We start from the raw sequence: 27184 nt of genomic DNA on the forward strand, positions 1-27184 counted from the left end.
AAGGGTGGGGATGTAGCTTAGCAGCAGAGTCTTGTCTAGACTGCACAAGGCCCTGTACAAGTACAATTTTTAAAAAAAGGGGGAGTGGGAAATAACTTAATGTGTAAAAAAGCTATTAGCATAAAAAATGTTTTTATGCAATTGAAATAGCAATAAACTAGAAGTCATTTACATGTCAAAACCAGGTTAATCAATAAAGGATGGTAAATTCACTGAAAGAAATAGTTATTAAAAATGAAAACAGTAAAGATATACAGACTTTTGAATAAGACAAATTAAACATAGTAGTTTGTCTTCAGTACATCTTGAAATCCCATCAAAATCAGAGTAAGAAGATTGGGAGAAAACAAACCTACAAAGACAAAATGAACTAAAAATGGGATAACAGTAAAGCTGGAGTTCAAAACACTTCAGAAACTACACAGTACATTGATGTGACCTGTGAAAACTGAAGGTCACATATCTGGCAACAGGGATTGGAAGAAGAAGAGATATCAAAAAGCAATCCATTTTGCCCCTTAAAGACCCAGAAAGATCAGGAATAAATAGAGATAGACACCCTTGAAGTTGAGAGTACAGGTGGGTTAATTTCAAGCCTACATTTAAGGAAGGACTCCCAGATTCACACCCCAAACGAACAGAGTTAGAATGCTACCTCTCTCCAATGGTAGTAGAATTGGCTGAGATTTTCTGAATGAACCAGAGGAATTTTACATTTGAGAACGGTAGGGCGATGAGGGAGGTGAAGTAAATAAAAGCCTACATGTCACAAGAAGAAAAGCTGAGTTATCCTTCTTATTTAGCTAAGAACCCTAGCCATTAGGCTTCTACTCTCCAGGGCTGATGCTAGAGGATACAGTTTTAGAAAACAAATAAGCCTAAAGAAGAAGAATTACACTTACAATGCAATGAAATGGGTGAGTAAAGGTATGATTATCAACTCACATCTAAAGGAGGCCCAAGCCCACCTTCCCAGAAAGAACTTCAGTGAGTCCTTTTGATTCCCTCTTCAAAGTGAAGGTTACCAACAAATCCCAAGAAACAAGGAAAACAGTAACTTGAAAAAGAGCAAAAATAAACAAATATAAAAATGTACATAGAAGAGGCAGAGACAAAACAGGGAGAAGAAACCTTCAAACTAACTAAAATGAATAAACTTGCACCCATGAAATAAGAACAAGATGAAGCCTAAAATAGGAGCACTCAGTGAATATGTATGGAAATTACATATAAGACATATAAGAACTGAAGAAATCTCTCTGAAAGTGGAACTGACAGAAAATAAGATGAAAACAGAAAATTAAGAGGATTAGGCCGGAGGGCCAATATATAAATAATATTTATTTCATAAAAAGAGACCAATAAAGGAAAGACATTAAACAAAGAAAAAAAAATAAGAAAATTCCCCAGAACAGAAGGAAATGAATTTGCAGATTAAAAAGCTCTCACATATCCAATTCAATTAAGAAAAAAAAAAAAAAAATCCAGGCTGAGGCTGTAGCTCAGCAATAAGAGCGCTTGCCTCGCACAAGCTACAGCACTGGGTTCAATCCTCAGCACCACATAAAAATAAGTAAATAAAGACATCCATCTACAACTAAAATATATTAAAAATAAATTCCTACACAAGGTATGTTGATTTTGAAAGCTTACGGGAATAACAAGACATCAAGTATAAAAGATCAGAAATCAAGATGGTATTAGTTTTCTCCCAACAGTAAACACTATAAGCTAAAAGACAATGCAACAACGACTTCAAAATGTTAATGCAGGTGGTCTCAGGGTCGGTATCTGCACCAGCTCACTTGTTTGTGCCCACACTTCTGCACAGGTAGGACTAGGAGGTGGAGCCATGGCAGTGATGTGTGGGGAGTAGTCTACTTGGGAAAGGCCTGGCTTATCTCCTAGGCTGAGCTGCCCATTTGGCAGAATCAGCGGGGACCCCTCCTGGGTACCTATTGCTTGTTGGTACTGGAGGCAAACCTGTGAGACAGTTACAGTCCTATTTTACAGTCAAGGTGGCTCCTATTGAGCCCTGCAACAGGAGATATGTTTTGTACTTGGTAAATAAGAATCCTTTGTTGTTATTATCATCATTATTTTTTTAATTACAGTTCTTCTGCTACCTAAAAAGGATTTGTTTCCTCCTTCCCCACTTTCTCTTGCCCTCATCTCCAGTCTATTTTCCTGGCCAATAGATTCCCTCCTCCAATAGATTAAGCAGATTCCCACTACAGGATCTTTGTACATGTTATTTCCACTGCCTGACAGGCTATTTCTCAGAGGGATCCACTGGTTTTGCTGCCTGGCATTTTGGGGTAAATCACTTTTTCATAAGGCATTGCCTGTCACTGTTGTAAACTTTCAAACATCCTGTCTTCTCCCTCATTTTTTACTATTGTTATTTTCCCTCAGGAGAACTTTTCATTATCTAACAGACTATACATTTCAAATGTTTATTTGGTCTTTTATCTATCTGCCTTTACCAACAGAATGTTAACTTTATAAGGAAAAAGATTTGGATCTACTTTGATCATTGCTATATACCCAGCAACTAAAACAAAACTAATATGACGACAAAAGGTGCCAGTATGTAATAGATGATCAATACATATTTGTTGAATTAAAAAAAAATTAATCCAGGCTGAGGTTGTGGTAGAGCACTTGCCTCACACATGTGGGGCACTGGGTTTGATCCTCAGCACCACATAAAAATTAACAAAATAAAGGTATCGTGTCCATCTACAACTAAAACTATTCTGGTGCACAACTGTACCTAGCTACTCAAGGGCCTGAGGCAAGAGAATAAAAGGTTTGAGGCCAGCCTCAGCAACTTAGCAAGACGCTATCTCAAAATAAAAGAAGGCTGGAGATGCAGCTCAGTGGTAAAGCACCTGTGTGTTCAATCCCAGTAGCACACACACACACACAATTTCCCATTTACCTTTTCTCACTAAGTTACCAGGAGATGTATTTAAGGAAATATATATTACAAAAAAGATAAGTAGTTATTGAAGCCAGAGATCAGGGCATCTTACTCTAGAGAGAGGTCATATAGTAACAAAAATAATGGTGAAGAAAAATGCCAGATCAAAGACCAAGAAGCAAGCAGTTCAGATTATAATGAGAGGATAGAAAACTCCAGCAAGAATTAAAAAAAAAAAATCAAATGATTATTGGGTGTCTTTAAAAAATAGAAATTTCACTTTTGAACAAGAATTCAGAGATGAATTGTTAACAGATACAAGACAAAAACAGAATATTTATTAACTTTTGGTAAACTAAAAATCTATACATGAAAGTCAATTTAATTATGGCCTAGTTACAATTACATACAAAGAGACAGTAATAAGAACACTGAATAACTATTTGGCCAAAATTCATGTTGTACTATACTGGAAGAATTGTGGTGGTAGTTCATAGGATATTAATTGATAATACAGGAAATTATGAGCAGCAATAAAAAACATTATTTAGAAATCTTAAGGTAAATGACTGAAGAAAGCTGAAAGAGAAGTGACTGCTTTTGGGAACTAAAAACAATAGGAAGGAATGGAACAGAATTAAATGACTTTTTAAACTGTCATTTTTGACTGTGGTAAACATGAAAATTTACTCTTAAAATATGTGCTTATTAGTTATGTATAAAATGGGAAAACATTAACAATTATGTGAAAAAAACATGAAGTAAATACAAAATGGATTTTACATTAGTATACTGGGCTTATGGAGCTCTTTCTCCTTTTTAATTTCCACACTTCCTGTTTCTTTAGCAATTTAATGAAAGTTAAGGAACAAAACTTTCAATAAAAATGAAGTGTACCTTGACCATTATCATGCAACTCAGAGATAAGAAACAAAACTTCCAATAAAAATGAAGTATACCTTGATCATTATTATGAAACTCAGACATAATTTTTAAAAACAACATTAGAAACATGTTAATGCTAACTCAAAATCACAGGTATCCCTAGAAGGATATGGTGTCCATGGGAAACCCAAGACCAAATGAGATGCTTTATACCCACAGATATATTTATGCAGATGAAATGTAGTAATGTAATAATTAAGGCCAGCAATGATAATGAAATAGAAGAGATGGACCAGAATAAAAAGGTTAGTACCCAATGTGGCAAAAGTCTGAGGTCCAGGTTAACTGTTCTAATAGTCAGTATTTCAGTCTATTAAAATTAAAATTTTGCACTATAAATTAAACAACTTGGTAAAGGATATTCTTCCTTTACTTGTGTAACAATAAATCCCAGTTCAGCATTATAAAAAGAGCCATGCCATAAATCCTATATTTATCGGTTGGACATCTCTCTTTTGAAAAGCACAGTGACATCTGTCTCCAGTGAGAGAAAAAGAAATCCAACACCCACTTCAGGATAAAATTAAAATAATTTTCATATTCTCTTTATATTTTTCTACAAGATATTAATATGCTCAGAAAACACTGCAAAGGAATGCTTGAAAAACCAAGAAAAATCTAACCAGACTATTTATTACACAGAACTACCCTTAATTAAGCACCATTTTAAAGGAACAGATTGTAAGGATTTAAAATATAATCATGGGAAGAACAAGAACACATGGTTCTTAAATTAGTCATAAATGAAACTCAAATAATTTTCATATACTGTTTTTCTTATTTCTATTAAGCATTCAGATTTTAAAAGTCAGTCAAATATTTTCTGTTTTGATATGCTAAGATCAAAGAGGAATGTATCTAATTTCTGTTCAATCTTAATCACAGATGGGCTTAGGCAGTTAATGCATATTTAATATTTTCCATAGCTAAACTGCCAGATGTAAGAGGATTTGTTCACTTAAAAAATGAGCTCAGAGTCATTCAACTAAGGAATAATCTCTACATAAATGATTCTTCTCCCCTACCCCCAGTGCTGGTGGTTGAATCCAGGGCTCATACATGCTAGACAAATGCTCCCCCACTGACCTATACATACCCAGCTCTTCATATATGATCATCCTTAAAGTATGACTGATCTTCAGAAGACCCTTGCAGCTTAAAAAAGTAAGCACCAATTTTTTGTGCTTGCTACACTTATTGTGGTATTAAAATATGAAAGGCAGTAATAACTTATTGTACAATTACTTATATTTTACGGAATTCTGTTTAATACTGAAAATATACTTAATCTCTGCTCTAACTACAACTGAAGTTTATATTTTAGGTCTTGTGATAATTTTCCTTTTCTAATAAAATTCTCTTGAATTATAATAAAGCAAATGCAGTGACTTTAATGTTTAATGTTTTAGTGTATTCTCAGTTTGATTTTCTGACTACTCATTAAAACTCTTAAGTACAATGTTAATCCAGTATACATAAATGATCTTTTGTTGGACTGAGACTTTGAACAGGTAAATAACATTTTAAGAAAATAGTATGCCAGAAACAATGCTTATACATTTAATAGAAGTTTCTTTTTTGAGACTTTTCAGAATTTATATTTTTAAAGAAACTGTTCTAATCATCTCCTGTACTGACTCCCATAATATAAATGGTAGTAACCTACAGAAATCCTAGACCACATAATGTATTAATTATCTGTACTAAGCTGAGCTCCTTAGGAAATGGTGCCCCTAGGTATCTAGCAAAAATATTAATATTTCAAAAAACCATGTGACAACTACAATGTGTTTACATGAAAAACGTATGAACAAGATGCATTAAGGGGTCAAAAAAGAATATAATATTTCTTTCTTCTAAGCCCTTAATTGGATTTATACAACTAACTCAGTGTTTCCATGTAGATTAATAAATTTATTGGCTATAGAATACTAAACTCTGATCACTAAATTGGTCCCGTATGATTCAGTTAGTTTGGCACAGGGAACAACTGTTATACAAATGCCATTGTTCATAACAGAAGCTCCACGAGTACATGTGTATGACCAGTGGAAACCTAGCACCATATGGGAAAACATTCTTAGTGAATAATGCTAGTCAGAAATATCTTTATATGCAAAAAAATAAAATCAAATCAGTTATTCCTACAAGCCAGGATTCAGAGAAATTATTTTTAAAGACTTACCTTCCCATTTCTGCCAATATTTAATTTCATAAGCACTACATAAGGCAAACTTAAAATTTTGATTAAAATATCAAAAAGTAAGTTCTTGATATACTACTGTAACAGCAAATCTGTTAAGGAGGTAGGACATTATCTCTTCAAAATTAACAGGCAGGGGCTGGAGTTGTGGCTCAGTGGTAGAACACTTGCCTAGCAGGTATGAGGCCCTGGGTTTGATTCTCAGCACCACATAAAAATAAATGAATAAATAAGGCCTATCAACATCTAAAAAAATATTTTAAAAAAATTAACAGGCAGAGCTTAACTTACAATAAGCATGGTTCCAAAAGTCTGTTTGTAAATAGGTAATTACAAATAAAGAAAATAAATCTTCCCTCAACTAAACCTTTTGTGCTGTGATGAAAATGTTCTATATTTTGGAGACATGGTTATGTGGAAATATATACTTGTCAAAACTCATCCAAACATATACTTTAAAGTATATTTGATGTTTGTATTTTATAACTCAATAAATTTGATTTTTACATGTCCTAAGAAGTGGTTTAGAGTTTCATTCCATATGCAAAAAAAATTTAATACATACTTAAAGCACACAACACTGCACCCCTGTACCATCTGAATTAAATCATTTATATCAGTGTTTCTAGAGGAAAATAAATTAGGTTCTAAACAGATAATGGTGTGTATCCATCTTCTCCTATTCCAACATATTTTAAGAACTAGAGTTGATATTTCTGGCACGGTTAGCTTATTAACTCACTATCAGTACCAGAAACATTATCACCCATTTTATATTACCCATTGCTCAAGTGTTCTAAATTGTAGGAAAAGGTAGATGCTCAGACAAGGCTATGAACCTGTTTCTGCTATTCATAAGTCATTTAAGAACTGAACATTTCTAAGTCATGAATGATAAAACCAAATGAACTAATCTATGAACCTGGATAAAACCCAAATATAAAGACTGTTGTAATATTTTCTACTTTTTGGTTTATACACTACTCTAAATACCACAAGTAGGCAGTTACATTTATGTCTCCTCATGACTTTTTTTTTTTTTTTTTTTTTTGTAGTACCAGGGATTGAACCCAGGGGTGCTTAACCACTGAGATACATCCCCAGCTCTTTTTTATATTTTATGAGGCTGGCTCTGAACTTGAGATCCTTTGGTCTCAGCCTCCTGAGTCACTGGGATTATAATCATACGCCACTGCACCCAGCTCCTCACGATATTTTTTAAAACACAGATAATAAAATAACACAGAAAAAAGTAAACGTCTAAAGTCACTAGTATTAATAGTTGGTATTTAAGTACCCTGATTGCCAATGTAGAGAAATAATTCTCATTTCTATAAGACATATGGTGCCTAAAGGACATTTTCATGTTAAGTTCAGAATTGAGCCGATTTCTGAATATTGAGAGATGAGTAATATTTTAGCTGTTGTAGCCAAAAAAATCCACTGATTTTCTTTTATAGTCACATAAATTTAAAAGCTATGGGCTTTTTAAATAGCCTTACATTTGTAAATTGTTGAGATAATTTACAATAAATTGTTGAGATACAATAAAGCTTTGCTTTCGTCCTTTTTTTCTATCATCACCAGCATAAGATCACAAACACAGCTGGGTGCAGTGGCACATGCCTGTAATCTGAGTGGCTCAGGAGACTAAGGCAGGAAGATTTTGAGTTCAAAGCCAGCCTCAGCAAAAGCGAGGTGCTAAGCAACTCAGTGAGACCCTGTCTCTAAATAAAATACAAAATTGGGCTAGTGATTGAGTGCCCCTGAGTTCAATCCCCAGTTAACCACCACCCCCAAAAAGATCACAAATACTACATGCATTTAATCATAAATTAATAGAAAAATTTTTAGTATAGTACAAATGATGCTTTTTCTTAATCTTTGACAGTTAAGTTGCTGACCTAATTACTCATCACCCCTGAATACCTTAATATGTACTTTAACAAAAAAAGTATCTCCCTACATAACTATGACTAGAAATTAACACTAATATATTACATATTATTAGTATCTAATCCTTGAACATCATTCAAGTTTTGTTGATTATCCTTAGTGTTACAGTTCTGAGTAATGTATTGCATTTATTGGGCTGTAAAATCTCTTCATTTCACTCTAAAACAGATTCTCAATTTTTCCTTTATTTCCTTAATCTTGACCTATTAGACAACAGGTACCTGCAGAATTATCTCAATTTGTTTGTGTGATTATTTCCTTGAGATTATACAGGTTATGCATCTTTGGGAAGAATATTGTAAAGGTGATAATGCATTCTCATTGCCAACTATCAGGGACACATGAGGCAGATTTACCCCATTACTGATGATGTTTATTTGATCACTTGATTTTAAAGTGCTGTCTGCCAGGTTTTTCTACTATATGGTTACTCTTTCTCCCTTTGTCATCATTTATGTATTCTATGAAAAAGAACTGTGAAACTATACAAGACCCTGCTTCTCATCAAATTTTCAATTGATCAACCAATATCTGCATAGACTCATGGTTTCCTATTTTATTCACTAGGCTAATTTGCTATTAACATTTGGTGCTCAAATTGTCCCATCCCTTCATATTGGCTTCTGTGTTTGGTTTTGTTTTATCATGTCTCTATCATTCTTGGAGCAACTCCTTATTTTTTAAATATCAGATATTTTAGGGTTTATCTTGTATGCTTCTTGCCTTAAACTTTAGACCAGCCATTTCTCCAAAGAGTCCTGATTCCTTTTGGTAGAGAATGGCATTTTATAACTGATGCAAACACTATGAATCAGGTATAAATTGCAATTGGGGTGTGACTGCTTCCAGGTCCTTTGAATGTACAGAGCTAGAGAATACTTACCAATACATATAGACACATATGCTTATATCTATACTTACCTGTCATTATTTCTACATTTATTATTGAAAACCAATGATACCACACTAAACCTCCAATTCCATTCTAGCACTTTAAAGCTCATTCTAGTTTTCTCTACTTCTGTATTTGTAAATTACTTCTTGAACAGTGAGAAACTTCATTACCTTTAAAATATTTACTTATTTGATCAATCCCTCCCGTATGTAACACATTCCAATCTTCACTGCCACTCCTTTCCATCCTACTTTGGCTTTGACACTTCCTTATTAACAAATCCCATGCCCACAATGCTGGCACCTCCCTCATTCGGATCAAACTGATGTCTCATTTTCTGTGCCTGCCCCATGTTATTCTCTTGTTTAAGTTGTTTGGGTTCTGATCCCTGCAGCAGTCTGCCCCACTGCCTGGTATATATATTCTCTATTCTGCCTGTCCGGTGATTCTCCAGCTTGGGCTCTGACACCCAGAGCAAGCTACTCCCCATTCCTTGTCACATTCAGGGTTAGACACCCCTCTCTGGATCACTGTTCTCTCACAAGATTAAGCTCTCACCAGCATGGATAGGTAAATAGCTCTGACTCATCTATATTCAATATGTAACATCCACCTCAGACAAAAAGAGGTGAAAATTAAGGATGATCAAGTTGAAGGTTCACAGACTGGAGAAAAATCCAGTCTATAAGTGCACAGATAGGGACAGAAACATGATTGTTAAAACTGGTGATTTAGTAAAATACTTTTAAGAGGTATACTCTATAGTGTCTAGCAGGTCAATAAAACTTTCATGGTAATCAGTCAGTTATGAAACTAAATTAATTTAGATTTTGTTAAAAGCTATAAATAGAAACTATAACTCATAACATTTATAGTAGTCACACAAAATAAGTTAGGGCACATGTACACTTACTTTATCTACACAATCATCAAAAAATGCCAGGCTTGCATCTTTATCACTGACAAAAGAACATTCTTCAATGAAGCGAATAAACATTTGTGTTTTGGTCATCATGTTATAGAATTTTTGATGTGATCGGTCCCGACTTCTTAAGAAAGCTGTTCAACATAAATATATAATGTGAGAATATATATCATTTATAGATTCATAGGATTTTTGAGTGCACAGGAACCTGATCAACCAAGTTATTGATACCCCCCGTCTTCCCAGCTATTTAACAAAAAAACAAAGATCCCTGATAAGAAAAATGACCTAAAAAATAAGCAAGCAATAGGAAAACCAACAGGAAAGGAACATGAACCCAGATATTTCAAATTCCCATCCAAAATTATCTCCATTGCCCCCTATGGAGATCCATAAACTAGTAAATCCAAAAACATTTTTAAAATTTCCATCTTTGGTCCAAATGCTTTGCATGTTATGTATACCTGTATGCTATCATGCATGTGCTTTCTCTCTATGTATGTATGTATGTATGTATGTATCTATCTATCTATCTATCTATCTATCTATCTATCTATCTATCTGTGTGGCTTTTTCAAAGAAGAGGTAATAATCCTTATATTCATTTATGTTTCTCTTACATCTTGAAAACAGAGTAAATGTTTATTTCCTGATTCCACCTTCCACCATATCCTTATGATGTTATATTACACTTGGACCTGAACTCAAGTTCTTTCCAGCCTCAAGGACTTCGCATAAACTATTCTGTCTTCCTAAACACTCAATACTCTCAACTTCCCTTTGTCTGGCTAAATTTCTACTCATCTCTGAGATTAGGGCTCAGACAATAATTCTTCAGAAAGGTCTTCTGTAATTTAAAATTTTGAAACTAAAGTTCTTCATTCATATTATTTTATAGTTGCTTATCTTCTTGACTATAAGCTCTGTGATAGAAGTAACAGCCATATCTCTTTTGCATACTAATACATAACCAGTACTTAGCATTTGGAGGCATTCAATATATACTTATTAAATGAATTTCTCTTTCAAATATTAAAAACTACAAAAGAAATAAAATATGTTCTGTGATACCAACTGCACCCTGGGAATTCCCAACCTTTTTTTCACTTTGTGGCACAGACAGAAAGTAATGTTTGTGACGGGAACTGAAATAAAGCAAATGAGGGCACACAAGCCTGGAATAACCATCCCAGGGGTTCCTCTGCTTCTCCAATATTGCCTGGCTACCCTGAAAGCTGAAAGCATCAATATCTGAACACACATGTGACACACAGAGTGAAGTACTATATGCTTAGGAGGCTCTGTACTCTTTAGATAGTTTCTTCTGCATATCTTTCTAATAGGATTATATTAAACATGCCAGAGAAAGAACTAGTCTTTCAGAAAAGGATCACCAGAGCTGATATTCATAAATTCCGCAAAATAGGATGTATCTTGAAAAATACAGACTATTAATCCAGAGAGCAACTGAATTATGACAAGATTAAGCTCAATTATGTGAAAGCTATAAGATTATGCAATCACTCACCTTGCAGGGCAAAAAGAGAGGTTGCATCTGTTGCTGTCTCAGATGGGGCTTGTGTTATTGGCCTTAAGTATGATCTGTAACCTTTTAAAATAGAGGCCATGAAAAACAAAAATGCCTCTTGGATTTCCAAATCTATCATGTGCAATCTCTTTCCGGAATTAAAATCATAGTCATTCATTGTTAAGTCCATTAGTCCATCATCTCTTGGTCTCTGCTGCACTGTGAACACACACAGTTAGTGTTTTCGCCAAACTATCAAGACCAATGCTCATAACGTACCAATGTAAACTTGTTGTGTTTTCAAAAGAAAGCTTGTTATTTTTGGGGGCTCTTTTGAGTATATTTTATCCAGGTTAAACAAAATTTTTCCTTTTATCACCAGAAAAAAAGTTCATGTTCTGACATAACTATATATTATACACACACACACACACACAGGTCATACCAACCATATCAACTGGAAACAGGGTTAACTCTAATAAACCTCCCTATCTTTCTTTTTGTTTTTCAACATATATGCCTGTGAGATAAATACCCAGGGACTAAAATATAAAAAAGAACTCTTTCTCTCTCTAAAAGGCTCAATGCTATGACAATAGGTAGTAAAGTAATAACTTCACAGTAGAGAAACCTGGTGAATATCACCATAATCAAGTAATCAAGGGAGTATCTTCATCAATAATGGGACAAATTGAAATAGTGTACAACCTGATAAACACAATGAGAGGAATGCAGCATCACTTTTATGACATTTCTGCCAAAGATATGATAGACCTGTATCTATCACAAGGACTCTCAGGCAAACACACATCATAGCTCATCCTTTAATGGTAAATATATTTTCAAAAGTATCAAGAAAATGAAGAAGGAACTGAAAAACTGTTTTAACTTGTTTGTTTCTTTGGTAGTGGGGATGGAATCCAGGACCTCCTGCATAGTAGGCAAGTGCTCTATCACTAGCTGTCCCAACCTCTGAAGAATTGGGTTTTTAAACATTTTTATTTATTTTTATTTTTTGCAGCATTGAGGATTGAACCAGGGACACTATCACTGAGCTGCATCTCCAGCCCTTTTTAAATTTTGAGACAGGGTCTCACTAAGTTGCCAAGGTTGGCTTTAAACTTGGAATCCGCTGGGGAGATAGCTCAGCTGGTAAAGTGCTTGCCTTGCAAGCACAAGGCCCTGAGTTCGATCCCCAGTACCACAAAAAAAAAAAAAAACCTCAGTCTCTCAGTTCCCAATGTCATTTCTAAAACTTGGAATCCTCCTGCCTTAGCCTCCTGAATCACTTGGATTATAGCATGCACTACCAACTCCAGTCTGAAGAATAGTTTTAAAGAAAAGGATACTGAAGACACTTGAAACTAAATACAACACCTGATTTGGAACCAGATCCTTCTGCTATACATAAAACTAAGATAAAAACTGGAAAAACTTGAATGTGATCTGAGGATTAGGATGGTAGTAATACTCAATGCTAATTTCCTGATTTTATGTTGAGGTGACAAAATAATGTACCTGTTGGTAAGAAATACATTCTATTCAGATGTGATGGGCATCGATTCTCAAAGGGTCAGGAAAAAATGTATGCGATGGCTTCAAAATTTAAAGATCTTTTTAAACATGAGGAATAATTAATCATCTTAGAGAATTTTATGTAGTTCTTATTCTTTTTTTTTTTTTTTTTTTTTTTTTTTTTTTTTTTGGTACTGGGGATTGAACCTAGGGTTGGGGGTGTAGTGCTTAACCCCACCCCCAAGCCACAGGGTCTTGCTGAGTTGCTTAGGGCTTTACTAAGTTGCTAAGGCTGGCTCTGAACTTCCCGTTCCTCCGGCCTCAGCCTCCTGAGCTGCTGGAATCATAGGCATGCACCACTGCACTCAGCTCAGCTTTTCAAAGTACAAGTACTTTTAGAGAGTAATTAGTTAGGCAACTCATTTCATTTTGTTCCATAAGATAACATCTTGTTGCTTTCGATGTCATTTTTTTACTATTCCAAATACTTTTGAGTTACTGTGGAATTAATTATCCTATCAAATTTACTTTGTAAACACTGTCTTTTTCCAACTATAATATAAGTACCTTGAACCCTCAAGAGTATAGGCCATTTCCTAGGTTTATATTTTCAATAATAAATAAATGAGAACCTTAAATATTGCTGTCACTATCAACCACATTTCATAAAATAAGTATTAAATTATGGACCCTGAATGGGCTGTGGTTATAGTACCAAGACTGGATGAAGAATAGAAAGTTTAACTCTCCCAATCAGATTGTTGAATTCTGGACTCTCACAATTATATATACAATTTTTGCCAGGAGAGGGTACCAGGGATTGAACACAGGGGCACTTTAACCATTGAGCCATAAATCCAGCCTTTTTTTTTTTTTTTTTTTTTTTTGAGACAGGTTCTTGCTAAGTTGCTGAGGCTGTCTTTGAACTTGTGACCCTTTGCTTTAGCCACTGGATTTACAGGCGTGTGTCACAGTGCCCAGCTCTTCAAGATATAATCGTACACAAGGTTTTTTACCCCAAAGTATTTCACATTCTCACTGATTTTCATTTTTATGAATTTTTTCAAGTTTTTGGCAAACTTATGTCTTCAAACTATTTGAAGCACAGCATAACGAGCCACTTGAAGATGAAAACATATGACTTAACCCTCATCCTGCTGAAATCATCATCACTTTCAAATGTAATTCAAACTATTTATTTTGGATTTTCAAAACTAACTTTCTATTCTAAGTACAAAGAAAATATACACATTGAAACCTTTTTTTCATGTTATTTTAGTAATAGTAAAATTAAAGAAAATAACCACATTAATATCCTTTTGAATTTTAATATTCTGATGGTTCTATGAAAATCTGGTAGATATAAAATTTAAACTTTACAAATCTTCCATTCAGCTTCTAACAAATTTTGCATTAGTGCTCATTTGCCTTAGATAAAATATTATCCTTCTGTAAATAAGGCAAAGCAACTCCCTTTTACAGATTAAATTACACCCTTTAATTGTTATTCACTTACATTTTGCCAGCTGCTGGTGCAAATTATTCAATGTATTCATCAGATTTTTACATGGTTTCTTTGGAAGAATCTTCCAAGCTACATTCTTCTTGTCTCCAGTTCTGAGATTAAATGACAACAACAATATATTTGTTACACAGACTTTGGTAGGTGGTTGTATACTTGTTGTATATAAAAAAGAATAGAAAACACATTGAATAAAAATATAAAACACATACAGAATAAGTTAATGGGGAAAATCCTACAGAGTAGGTTGAGATGTTGAATATAAAAATTAATTTATAATTTACACAGGGTTGAATCTTCTATTAAATATAGCTCAAATGTTTGTAATTATCTTGGTGCCAAATATATTACACTTATGTTGGAATCATGCTAATAACCACCACAAAGCTGAATGTGGTCATCATTAGTCTTTAATGTTCATTTCAGAATGCTTAGACACTTAAAAATCTTCCAATAAGATTTTTTTTCTTATATACTATGAGAAAAAGCACTGTAGAAAACTTTCAATGAACTTAATGATACATACAGCTTATCAAAAATACTTTGGTATACTTAAATATGCAGTTTGTCAATTTCTTGAAATTATAAGTAAAGATGATTTTGTGTCTTTCAGAAAAGAAATAATCTATAATATTAAATTACTTGAATAAAATATAATATTAAAAATACTTTTATAACTTTAAAATACGATATCTGCTAGAAAGTGTTATCTTTGTTTTTAGTATAGGCTCCCATAATTTCCTTTATTACAGCTATTATAATACAGTCGTTCTCTATAAACTATATATGGGGAATGAAAAGTATAGAGCACCATAAACGTGTTGGACTTAACTATAGTTTTGAATGATTCTACTACTTATTTGCTGAACCTTTTTTTCCCTATTTGTTTATCTTTTAAAATTTATTTATTTATTTAGCAGCACTGAGGATTGAATCAAAATCCTCTTCATACATGCTAAGTAAGCACTCCTACCACTGAGCTACATCCACAGACAGTTTCTCCTTTCTTTTTTCCTAGTCCTGGGGATCGAATCCAGCAGCATTCTACCACTGAGCTACATCTCCAGCCCTTTTTATTTTTTGAGACAGTGTCTTACTAAATTGCTGAGTTTGCACTCAAATTTGTGATCCTCCTGCCTCAGTCTCTTGAGTAGCTAGGTTTACAGTTGTAGGCCACCATACCTGGTATGAATACTCATTTTAGAAAACTTGAAAAATATAGACCAAAAAGAGAAGAAAAATAAATTATTTAAATTATAACCACCAAATAAAAACTTAGTAAAGGTGGGTAGTGAAACTTGCTGAGTTTTTCTTTTTTAAAAAACGTTTCCTAAACTTCCCACAGAACCAAAAGGACAAATATCAGTTTGAAAACTAAATAATGAAAAAAAGAATAAATGGGAAAGTTTAAGCTGATAAAGAATGATTATTTTGAAATTCACCTATCCTTCCACAACTGAGAGTAAAAATAAAGATAAAGCAGGGATAAATGGCAGATGTTCTACTGTGAAGGTATTATTACATTTTAATGTGATCCACAGTATGGAATCTTATTACACTAAGGAACATTCTTAGTATCACTGTCTTGATGAAACTGCAAAACAGCACTCCTACTGTGTCTTAGAATTCGCTGCATACATGCCTGTCTCACTAGATTTGATTATGAGCAATTTAAGATAAAGGAATATATTTGGTTTGCCATTTCATGCAGTTATTAGCAAAAGGAAACACTCAAAACATGTTTGTGGAATAAGTGCAAAATATCTTTATATTACCTGATTATATCTACTTATTATCATTTACTCATATAATTCTCTTCTCTTGCCCTTGATATTGTCACTCTAAAACATGGCTGGGAGGAGTTTTTTCTCTAATACCTAAGATTTTATGTATGATAGTCTTCTACATTTTTATTCAGTAACTTCCATTTACAAGACTACTATTACATATGTAGTTACTAAAAAAAAAATAGTGGCAGAAATATCAGTTTTGGAGTCAATCAAGTTTCAAAATACAGTTCTAACTGAATAAACTATATGATTAAAAATCTAAGCTCTGATTTACTCATTTGGTCAGAGGATTTAATAAAAACTACTTCATAAAGTACAGAGAATGAAATGGAATAACAGGCTACACATGCAACTTAAGCTGGGTATGAAAGCACACGCTTGTAATTCAGAGAGGCTAAGGCAGAGGAACCAAAATTTTGAGGCCAGCCTTGGCAACTTAGTAAGATCCTGTCTCAAAACAGAAAAAATAAATAAATAAATAAAATAAAAGGAAAAAACGGAGGGGAAGTACTATACTAGAAAAGTAGCTTAGTGGTAGAGCACGCCTGGGTTCTATTCATAATATTAGGGGGTTGGAAAGGAAATTTTGGAATTAAATCAAAAGACTTTCAGATGAAAAGTTTTTATTTAAAAAAATGGAGGGGCTGGGAGTGCAGCTCAGTAGTAGAGCACATGCTTATCACATGCAGCCGGTCCTGAGTTCAATCTCAGAGAATGAAATGGGATAACATACATAAATAAGAGAGAAAAATCTATTTCACATCTGCTTATTTAAGTGCAAAATCTATATTAGCTTTTGGGCTTTACTTACAGATTAACTCATAGTTACTTTAAGCATATTTTGTAGCTGTAATGTTGTATCAATTTTCTCTTCCCTGAATACCCTAAGTACAATTAAACTGAAAATATAGGATACAAAGAAGCAATGAAAACCTATAAAAATACAGTCCAACAGTTACAACTTAAATATTATTCCACTAAAAAGACAGAAGTTTGTAAAATATCCTTACATTCCTAGCGTGTAGAGGTAATGAAATTACATATAAACTAAAAATTATTTTAAAACTCTAAAATATTACATTATTTTTATGATGTATTATAATTCTGACAGTATTTTAGAAGATTAGAAAAAGGACAACTATTAATTAAGAAATAATATTTTAATTCAATTTGTAATTTCACCAATCCTCATTTGAAGAAAGGAAAATAAAACTTTTTCTATTTCTAATCTCAATTTCCCTTATGCTAATTTTTTCAGTATTTTTAGCTGTAGATGGACACAATACCTTAATTTTATTTATTTTTATGTTGTGCTGAGGATCGAACCCAGTGCCTCTCATGTGCAAGGCAAGTGCTCCACCGCTGAGCCACAGACGCAGCCCCGTTCTGCTAAATTTTTAAATAAGAACAAAACTATAATGCTCCTTAAATATTTAAAGCCTGAGGATTAAATGTATATTTTCTTTCCAATAAAACCTTCCTAATACCCTAAATCTACTCTTTTGCAGCATAACAAGAGTCAATTCAAAGATGGTAATTACCCCAAATACAAAGAAAATACATCTCAAAAGAATTCTACTTAGCAGTCATAAAATATACAATTGTATACATATACTATGTAGTTGTAAATTATTAGGTATAGAAGCACTAAAATGTACTTACTGAGAAATGGTGTTGGTATCTAGGTCAACACAACTGACATCTGGTGGAGGATCATAGAGATCAAAGTATCTTGAATCAATCCCTACTATGAATGGACATGGAGCACTCAAGACATCTGCTAAAGCCAGTGGGCAGAGAGGAACATATGGGCATGGCCAGTGGAAAGGGAAAATCATCTTGGATAAACGAAAGGGTAGAGGAATATTTAGCTTTTTGATGCTGAAGCACAATTTAACAGAACACACAAAAAAAGGTCTTTTAAATGTTATTACCTAAAATCTAATGCTTGACAATGAATTAAATAATTATAACTAAATATATATATATATATATATATTCATTACTCTCTGAAATTTTAGTTAAGCATTAAAAGAGTTTAAGTTGTATGAATAAATTAAGTTTCAACTAAGTTGACTGTCAGTAAGAAACATACTCACAGACACTAATGCTTCTGTCACACTAGTAAGCACAGAAGGTCGTAAGGAATGGATGAGAATCTTATGTTCGGTTACTGCAAACACCAGAAGTGTTACAGCATTTTCAGGGCCTAGATTCTGAAGTAGAGTTGAAAACTTGCCACCACTGTCAATCCAAACAAAAATGTATATTAAAAAAAATTCAAAATCCAAATGCCTTATTATCTAAAATAATGGAGGAAAGTTTGAGATTAAGGTGTAATTTGTTATTATAGTTTTAACTATAAATGTCATTGTTGCTCTTATGGAGGGAAAACCCAGTTTTACAAACACACTATGGAAACAAAGCAGTTTTTTTCTTTTTAAAAATTTGTTCTTTTTAGATATACATGATAATAGAGTATATTTTGACATATAACACATACATGGAGTATAACTTAGGATTCCATTCTTGTAGTTGAACATGATGTAGAGTTTCACTAGTCTTGTATTCATATATAAACATAGGAAAGTTATGTCCTATTTATTCTACTGTCTTTCCTATCCCCATCCACCCTCCCTTCCATTCATGCCCCTTTGTCTAATCTACTGAACTTTATTCTTCCCTTCCCCCATTATTGTGAGAACAATGCAGTTTTAAGAGGTTTCAAAATCATTCATTCTTTTGGCACCAGATTTAATATGGAAAATGAAAAGTAATCTGCTTCATTTTAGGTAAAAATATCTGCTTCATACATAATGTCCAAATAAAGAATTCAATTAATAAAAGGGATGTTTTGGTTGAAAGCAAATATTTTCATGGAAGTCTTTGGAACATGGCACATTTACCACTGTAATCATCAGAAAAACTATGACTCATAGGCCCACCTCTTAAGGTAAATATATTAAAATGTGGATTTATAAACAGATCATCCTTACTATTGTAATAATAATAGCAAAAGGAAATCAAGAGATACAAAGTAGTGAATTACACATATACAAAGCAAATTAAAAATCACAACAATAAATAGACATTCTTTATGGTAACAAAATACTGGACTGGAAAAGCAAATAACTCAGTAAATCAAACAGTAGTCTGCCTATGTAATGTTAAACAACTGGTTGCACTGGATCAATTCTTTGATAACAAAGCAAAACTAATAAGATTTTCTTGGAGAAATGAAAATATATATCAGCAAAAAAACGTGTATATTCATAAAAGCCTCATTCACGGTAGCCAAAACTGTGAAAAGCTCCCAACTGATGAACCAATACAATATTGTATATATATACCAGAGTATTAGTTGGCAATAAAAGGGAATAAAGTAATAATACATGCTACATCACAGGTGAAACTTGGAAACATGAAGTAAAAAGAAGCCAGAAATTTAAAAAGGCCACATACAATTTTGTTTATATGAAATGTCCCAAATGGGCAAATCTATTGTGAAAGAAAGTAGACTACTGCTTACCCAGGGCTGGACAGAGGTGTGGGGTGTGTGTTTGTTCCTGTAAGGATGGCAGGAATGAAGGAGTTTAACTGCTAACAGGTATAGGGTTTCTTTTTAGGGTGATGAAAGTTCTCTAAAATTTATTATAGTGATAACTACAGAACATTGTCAATATAATCACTGAACTGTTTGGTATATGAAACAGTATGGTATATGAATTTTATCTCAAAAGAATTGTTACCTAAATGAAGTCCTTTGATTTATAATCACCAATATTTCTAGTTTATTTCCAGTTCAAAGGTCTAAAAAAACACTGGTCATTCTGAGCTAAGTGCTGGTGATGAAATACCGTGCAATTCTTTCAAAATTAATGTCAAAGATGGCAGCCAGTCTCCCTTAGGTATGTGCTACATAATAGCTTAATTACATTCCAACTATTTCTGACAAAAAAATTACCCAGCTAATTAAACTTCAAGAAATGATACTATAGAGAAAACACTTTATAATTTCTCTGAACTTTTAGAAACACATTATTCTAGTCTACCAGTTAATAATTATAACAATTTTTATTTGTGGTTAATTTTAAAATTGCATTTGAATGTTCTTCAGAGGATAACGGAAGCTAAAAATTGTTCTTTTTCTGGTGGTGGGGGGTACTGGGGATTGAACTCAGGGGCACTCGACCAATGAGCCACATCCCCAGCCCGATTTTGTACTTTACTTAGAGACAGGGTTTCACTGAGTTGCGTGGTACCTCACCTTTGCTGAGGCTGGCTTTGAACTCACAATTCTCCAGCCTCAGCCTCCCAAGCTGCTGGTGGGATTACAGGCGCCACTATGACGGCACGGTTTTTTAAAAAAAAATGTTTTAAAAACATTTCTCAGTTGTCAATGGGTATTTATTTATTCATATGTGGTGCCAAGAATTGAACCCAGTGACCCACACATACTAGGCAAGTGCTCTACCACTGAGCCACAACCCAAGCCTTAAAAATTGTTTTATAAGTTGCATAAATGAAGATATTTAAGTATTCAATGATAATAAAGACACAAAGGACTAAATACTACTGTTTTTCTTTACCAAAAACTGTAATTCAAACATTAAGTAAAAGGAATTTAGCTAAGAAACAGTTAAATGAGAAGTATTTCCATTAACATTTGGAACTTTAGCTAGGAAAGAGAATATATTTGAATGTTACTTGAGCTCACACTAGATTTAGAGAACCATTAACAGAAATGAAGTTTTACTTGCCTTAGTGGAAGAGGAGAAGAAACAGGCTGACTGAGAATCAGATTATCATGTGGTGATAACTGGAAGATTTAAAATAATTTATTTGAAATATGAAGATGAACTTCAAAACTATATTTTCTAATAAAAACATATATACTAATGATGTTATCTATGAAGTTTCCTGGTTTACCAGTCTAAAAATAGTTAATACCGCTCACTAAAATTCTAAAAAGTATGTCCTGATCTCTGACCCCTTCCAAGAACTTACTTTGAATCCTATCTCTCTTCTTTGGACCTCAACTTTTCCCTAACGTCATTTTAACAAATTTGCATTACAAGACTAAGTTATTCACTTAATACCATAAAATAAGGGTCAGCAAACATGCTATACAGAACAATTTCATAGGCTGTTTTTGTAAACAATTCTTACTGGAATAAAACCAAGCTCATTCTTTACATATTATCTGGCTAATTTCAGGCTATAAAAGCAGAGCTCAGCAGTTCCAACAGAAATTGAATAGCTTGCAAAGACTAATATATTTAGTATAAGGTCCATTAACAGAAAAAGTTTGACAGCTTCTGCTATAAAACAAATCTTCTGTGTGTATTCAATTGGAGTGTACTATATGTATTCTATCACTAAATACTTAGAAGACAGATGATGAAGTGTGGATATTCAGACTGATTTTAAGGGTAATCAAAATGGTATTTTTCTATACATCTTATCTGTATCAATATAATAATGCACTTAATCTGCATTGTCAAATTTATGCATATTTCAACAAGTTTATAAATATCTATTTGACAAATGATTTCTAATATTAAATGATACCAGATTAAGGGCTGTGGTAAACACGGTAAGACATACATAATGATAATACCTGAAAATTTTTTCTTTAAATCACATCATAAATTAGTAAATAAGCAGATAACTTACATTATCATGAGCAAAGACAAAAATAGGCATAAACAAGAGGAAAGATACATTCAACTGGGAAAATGATGGGAAAAATAATTTTTAATCATTTTAAACTCCCCCATAACACCAAAGATATGGGCATTCCTTCTTTCCTAGTACTAATACTAACTTAACTAAATGATTGCCAAGGGCACAAACTTTCAAATACCTAGAACAAATTTAGGGGGAAAAAATCCCTTCTTGTGTGTTCAAAATGTCTACTTTCTATCTACTTCTTAAACGTTTTAATCCTTTCTATAAGGGAAAAACATTAGATGTTAGGGAGGGAGTTAATAAAATGTGAATGATTCAAACTTCAACATGAAATAGTACCTGGTTTTCTTTAGATCTCATTCAATTTTTTCTCCATTTAAATAATTCTTATATTTTGATAGTCACTAATAAATTCATATGGCACTCATATTAAGGAGACCTTACCTGAACTAAAATCCGTGGTCTCTGAGGAGATGGAAAAGGAACTTTATGCATAAAATGAGAAATATGCCTTTAAAACAAACAAACAAAAAACCCATTGATTCCAAAGTGAAAACTATAAAGCCATAAAGGTTAACATGTCATTAAAGTCAAAGTTGAGTCAAAAGCCCTATGTCTCTATAAATCTAAAATCCTTAATATTATAAAAAGAAATGAACACTCTTCAAAATTATGTTCCCCATTAAAATTACTTTTGCCTAAATCCAATAACTTTTCATGTTAATAGCTGCTCATATTCAACAATATTTATCAATGTCTCAAAAGCCATTTTAACTTTTACCTCCATGTGTCAGTGATGTGAATATTAGAGAGAAGCTAATTCTTACATTTATAATATATTTTTTAGTCAATTTTTCATGTGTTGGAAGTGATACAACCATTTATGGTGGTCCAGAAAAATGAGTTTCAATGCTTCTCAATGATGAACACCAAATTTTCTATTAAACAAGTTTAAAATACCATTACTCACTTTGTAAGATTTTTCCCAGAATAAAACAGATTAAAAAAAAAACTAGATCAATTGGATTGTTTTGAACACTGTAAGAAAAAAATGGCAATTAAAAATTTTTGTTTTAGAATTAAAATGTTTTCTATTTTTCCTTTAAATGCTATTTCAAAATTATGTTGTTTTCAGCAGTAAGATCATTTTAACTGGATAGAGAAACCTGGAATACATTTTATTAATTTTACAAATATGTCTTAACTTTTTACTATGTATAGATAATAGCAGGGGCTGTGGATGTAGCTCAGTGGTAGAACACTGATCTACCAAACATGAAGCCCTGCATTCAATCCCTAACACCACAAAAACCAACAAAACTTCAGACAGGAGAGGAAATGTAAACAAATGCATAAAGCTACCAGTCTCTACTATTAAGGTACTCACAACCTAAAGGGAAAAAAAAAGGGGGGGGGGGGATGAGTGTTACAGGACATATACAATCTCAAAATAATGAAGTAGTAAGAATAGCAGAAATGAAAAATGTGATCCACAAATCCTTAAAGGTTTCCAAGATTCATTTACAGAGGATTTGCCAGGTTAAAATTATTTTTACAAAAATATTAAGACATCATTTGCCCTTTTCACTGGGTTGACAACTGCAGTGATGGTAAAAAGCATTGTGAATAAAACTGAGAATCAATGCAGTGACACCAACCAAACTGTACTAGCAGTTATTATATTCTTTAATACTATATACCCATAAAAAAGAAACATCAATTTCACTTAAGAATATATTTGAGCAGTAAAATCAATCTTACTAAATCTCAGCTCTGCCATATACAATAAAAAATTATCTGTGTAGTAAAAAAGGGATGTATGCATAAAGCACTTCCATTATAAACAGAAGTATGATGGTTGTCTTGAATTTGGAAAAGCATTGTACAGCCAAGTTTGAGTTCATTAGCTTATTTCCCCAACCCATGGAAGGTCAGAAAGACAACTGACAAATCAAAATTATCCAGTGTTGGGTAGTCAGAAGATACATGTGAAAATGAACAAAGTGAGCTTGTGGCTTCAAGGAAAATAATTGGCAGTACTTGTTGCTAATAATTAAATTCAAACTTGCAAATGAAAAGTAAGAACTTTACCACCATGAACCTGACAGCTTTCTAATAATCAAATTTTTTTCTGATGAGATAGATGGTATTATTAACAAATGTGGTTTATTAAACTTTATTTATTTTTATTAACTTTTATTGACAGAGATAAATTTTTTTAAAAAATTCTTTTCATACATATATAGGGTAATAATGTCTGTCTCACAATCTATCGTTCTCCCTTCACCCACTCCACCGCTCCCCTCAATCCCCTCTGTACAATCCAAAGGTCCTTCATTCTTCCCTACCCACTCCCCACTATTGATCAGCATTTGCTTATCAGAGAAAACATTCAGCGTTTAGTTTTTTGGGATTGGTTTATTTCACCTAGCATGATATTCTCCAGTTCCATCATTTGCCAGTAAATGCTTTAATTTCATTCTTTTTTAAGGCTGAGTAATATTCCATTGTGCATATGTACAAATGTGGTTTTTATATTAATGATGAATGTGTTTACATTTGGAAAATGTGCTTGACTCAGCAAAATAGTATTTTCCAAATAACCAAAATGTAATGCCACCAAACTTTTTTTGTTTTGGTACTAGAAATATAACCCAAGAGTGCTTTTTCACAAACTATATCCCCAGTCCTTTTTAGTATTTTTTTTTTTTTTTAATTTGAGGAAGAGTCTTGTTAAATTGAATTTGAATTTGCAATCCTCCAGCCCAGACTGCCAAATTGCTGGGATTACAGGCATGCACCACTGCACCTACAGTAAGGAATATTCTTAAAGGCTCATATAAATTACACGTAAGAACAATTTTAGATTTAAAAGTTCTAATACTGGCTGGGGACGTGGCTCAGTGGTAGAGTGCTTGCCTAACATGCATGAGGCCCTGGGCTCAATCCCTAGTACCACCACCGCCAGGTCAAAATATTCTAAAATTTCTCCAGATTAGTATCTCTAAATTTGATAAAAGCATTTTTAAAGGTTTTGCTTAAAGCATTCATTTCAAACAATTCATCTCAAATCAAAACATTTACTTCCTTGTTAAAATTATTTAAAATAAGACTTTTTTTTTGGGTGCTGGGGATTGAACCCAGGGCCTTGTGCTTACAAGGCAAGCACTCTATCGACTAAGCTATCTACCCAGCCCCTAAAATAAGACTTTTTAAAAGTATAAAAAATATTACCTGAATGAAACAAAATAAACATTTTTTCCCCAAATAACTCTCAAGAAATTCAGTTTCCATTTAAAATTTACTCAATAACTAGTACAAATATATCACATAATGGAAAGGTCTGCCAAACTTTGAACCAAGAAACTTCTAACTTACTTCTCAATTGGAAGGACATGAGGTCCAGATATTGAATAACGATAAAGAAAAGTCAGAAACTTCCTGAATGCATCAAAAAAAGGCCAATGAGAAAGAAGACAGATGCATTTGTTAGTGTGAATTGTTTTAGAACTATCAGACTTTCCATCTGCCAGGGGTGCTAAACCCAAAAGAAATCTCTGTTTTTCTGTGAGATTCTCCTCAGAATATGGTTCATAAAACTGAATAGCAGCACCATAAACCTGCAAAACAAGTAACATATTTAATAAATATATTTTGTATCATTTATTTGAATCACATCATCAGTTAAATATTTAGCAGATGCTTTCCATGAGCCAGGCGAAGTCTCAGGGACTAGGAACACAGTGGTAAACAGATATCGCTCTTTTTCTTGATGTACTTAAGAACTATATAGTACTATTCTTATATATCCTTTTATTGAAAAAAGCTGTTTTAATTAAATTGTATTTTTAAAATAAAGAGGAAAAGTGATTATAACAACATTCTCTGTAAGAAAATGGTTGAAATAATTATTTAATAGAAAATTTTAGATAAGGAAATATAAATTCCAACTTTGAGAAATTCACTGAATTTCTCTAGACTTCAATTTCACTACACTTCAAAGTCTTCCTTCCAACTATGAGTCTATAGTTCTAGGGCAATGGGTGTAGCTCAGTGGTGGAGTGCTTGCTTCCTATGCATAAGGCCCTGAGTCTGATCCCCAGCATGCAGTAGGGGAAGGTTATGATTCTAAATCATGTTATATATTTAATAATGTCTTTTGCATTAATTTCAAAGTTTCTTTATCACAGAAAATGAAACAATGAAGGATCATCATTTGATGATGAAAAATATCTTTCATGATATTCACAAAAAAAGCATTTGGGAAGATGACAGAATAAAAATTTGTTCTTATTTCTTTGGATACAGTTATTTTAACCAATTAGAAGAAGTATATGTATAATGGATTCTATTTAACCAGTTCCTTTTTCTGTTGTTCCTTTTAATATATAAAACTTAAGACTTGAAAATATACAAGAAATCTGCAAACATCATTTGTTAAAATATGAAGTACCTTTTCAGCTGAGGCTCCAGTTAACACAAACGTAGAAAACACAGGGAGAGGGTATTTGCTATTTGATGGCCAACATTCAATAGTTGCACCCATTGGTAAACAAAACAGGGGAACAGATTCTGGTAGTGAAAATGACTCATAATCTTCTTGAGGATATCTACAAATTAGACCTATAAAAATAATGGTGAACATTAGGTCATCATCTCTTGAATTTAGTGCTCATAATCTGAATAATAGTAAATTTGTTTTATTATTTCACACGTTTGAAAGGCCAAAATATTGCACATGTAGAATTGAATCCTCAAACATTATAACTATTAAAATTAACTAAATGCTTAATATTTATCAAGTTTCACCTACAAAGGTTAGGTTAAGATTAACAAAAAGGACAATCCTCTAGAAATACACACATACACCCTCCTAAAAATTCAGTTTATGGTCACAAACCTTAAAGCAAATTTTTTGAAATTTTCAATATGGTTATTTGCACATATCCACTCCATCAGCTCTCAGTAACTTTTCCTCATAGGACTTCTTTTTTTTTTTTAATGTTTTAAGTTGTTGATGGGTCTTTATTTTATTTATTTATTTATTTATTTATTTATTTATTTATTTATTTATTTATTTATTTATTTATATGTGATGCTGAGAATCGAACCCAGTGTCTCACACATGCCAGGCAAGCACTCTACCACTGAGCCACAACCCCAGCCCCTCATAGGACTTTTTATACATTTAAATATATATCTCATAGGAGTATATGTACTTTCTAGCACAAATGCTAAAAAATTCTCATAAAATAGCAGTTACCTATTTATGATGTCATCGAAATAGC

General features: G+C 32.9%; 1 protein-coding gene across 9 annotated transcripts in view; it reads right to left on the reverse strand.

The window, feature by feature from the left end:
* Positions 1-27184, reverse strand: part of DENND4A (DENN domain containing 4A) — a 114002-nt gene that overhangs the window by 45889 nt on the left and 40929 nt on the right. For all 9 annotated transcript variants that reach the window (XM_079125613.1, XM_079125614.1, XM_079125618.1 and 6 more), the window contains 9 exons: positions 26350-26519; positions 25275-25516; positions 22341-22407; positions 20966-21024; positions 18305-18449; positions 17868-18043; positions 14410-14510; positions 11379-11597; positions 9839-9984 (listed from right to left, as the gene is read on the reverse strand). In XM_079125613.1, the coding sequence (XP_078981739.1) occupies positions 9839-9984; positions 11379-11597; positions 14410-14510; positions 17868-18043; positions 18305-18449; positions 20966-21024; positions 22341-22407; positions 25275-25516; positions 26350-26519 (1325 nt within the window). The remainder of the gene's footprint in view (positions 1-9838; positions 9985-11378; positions 11598-14409; positions 14511-17867; positions 18044-18304; positions 18450-20965; positions 21025-22340; positions 22408-25274; positions 25517-26349; positions 26520-27184) is intronic.

This window comes from Sciurus vulgaris (genome assembly GCF_902686455.1).
Source record: "Sciurus vulgaris genome assembly, chromosome: 2".
Taxonomy (NCBI): Eukaryota; Metazoa; Chordata; class Mammalia; order Rodentia; family Sciuridae; genus Sciurus; species Sciurus vulgaris.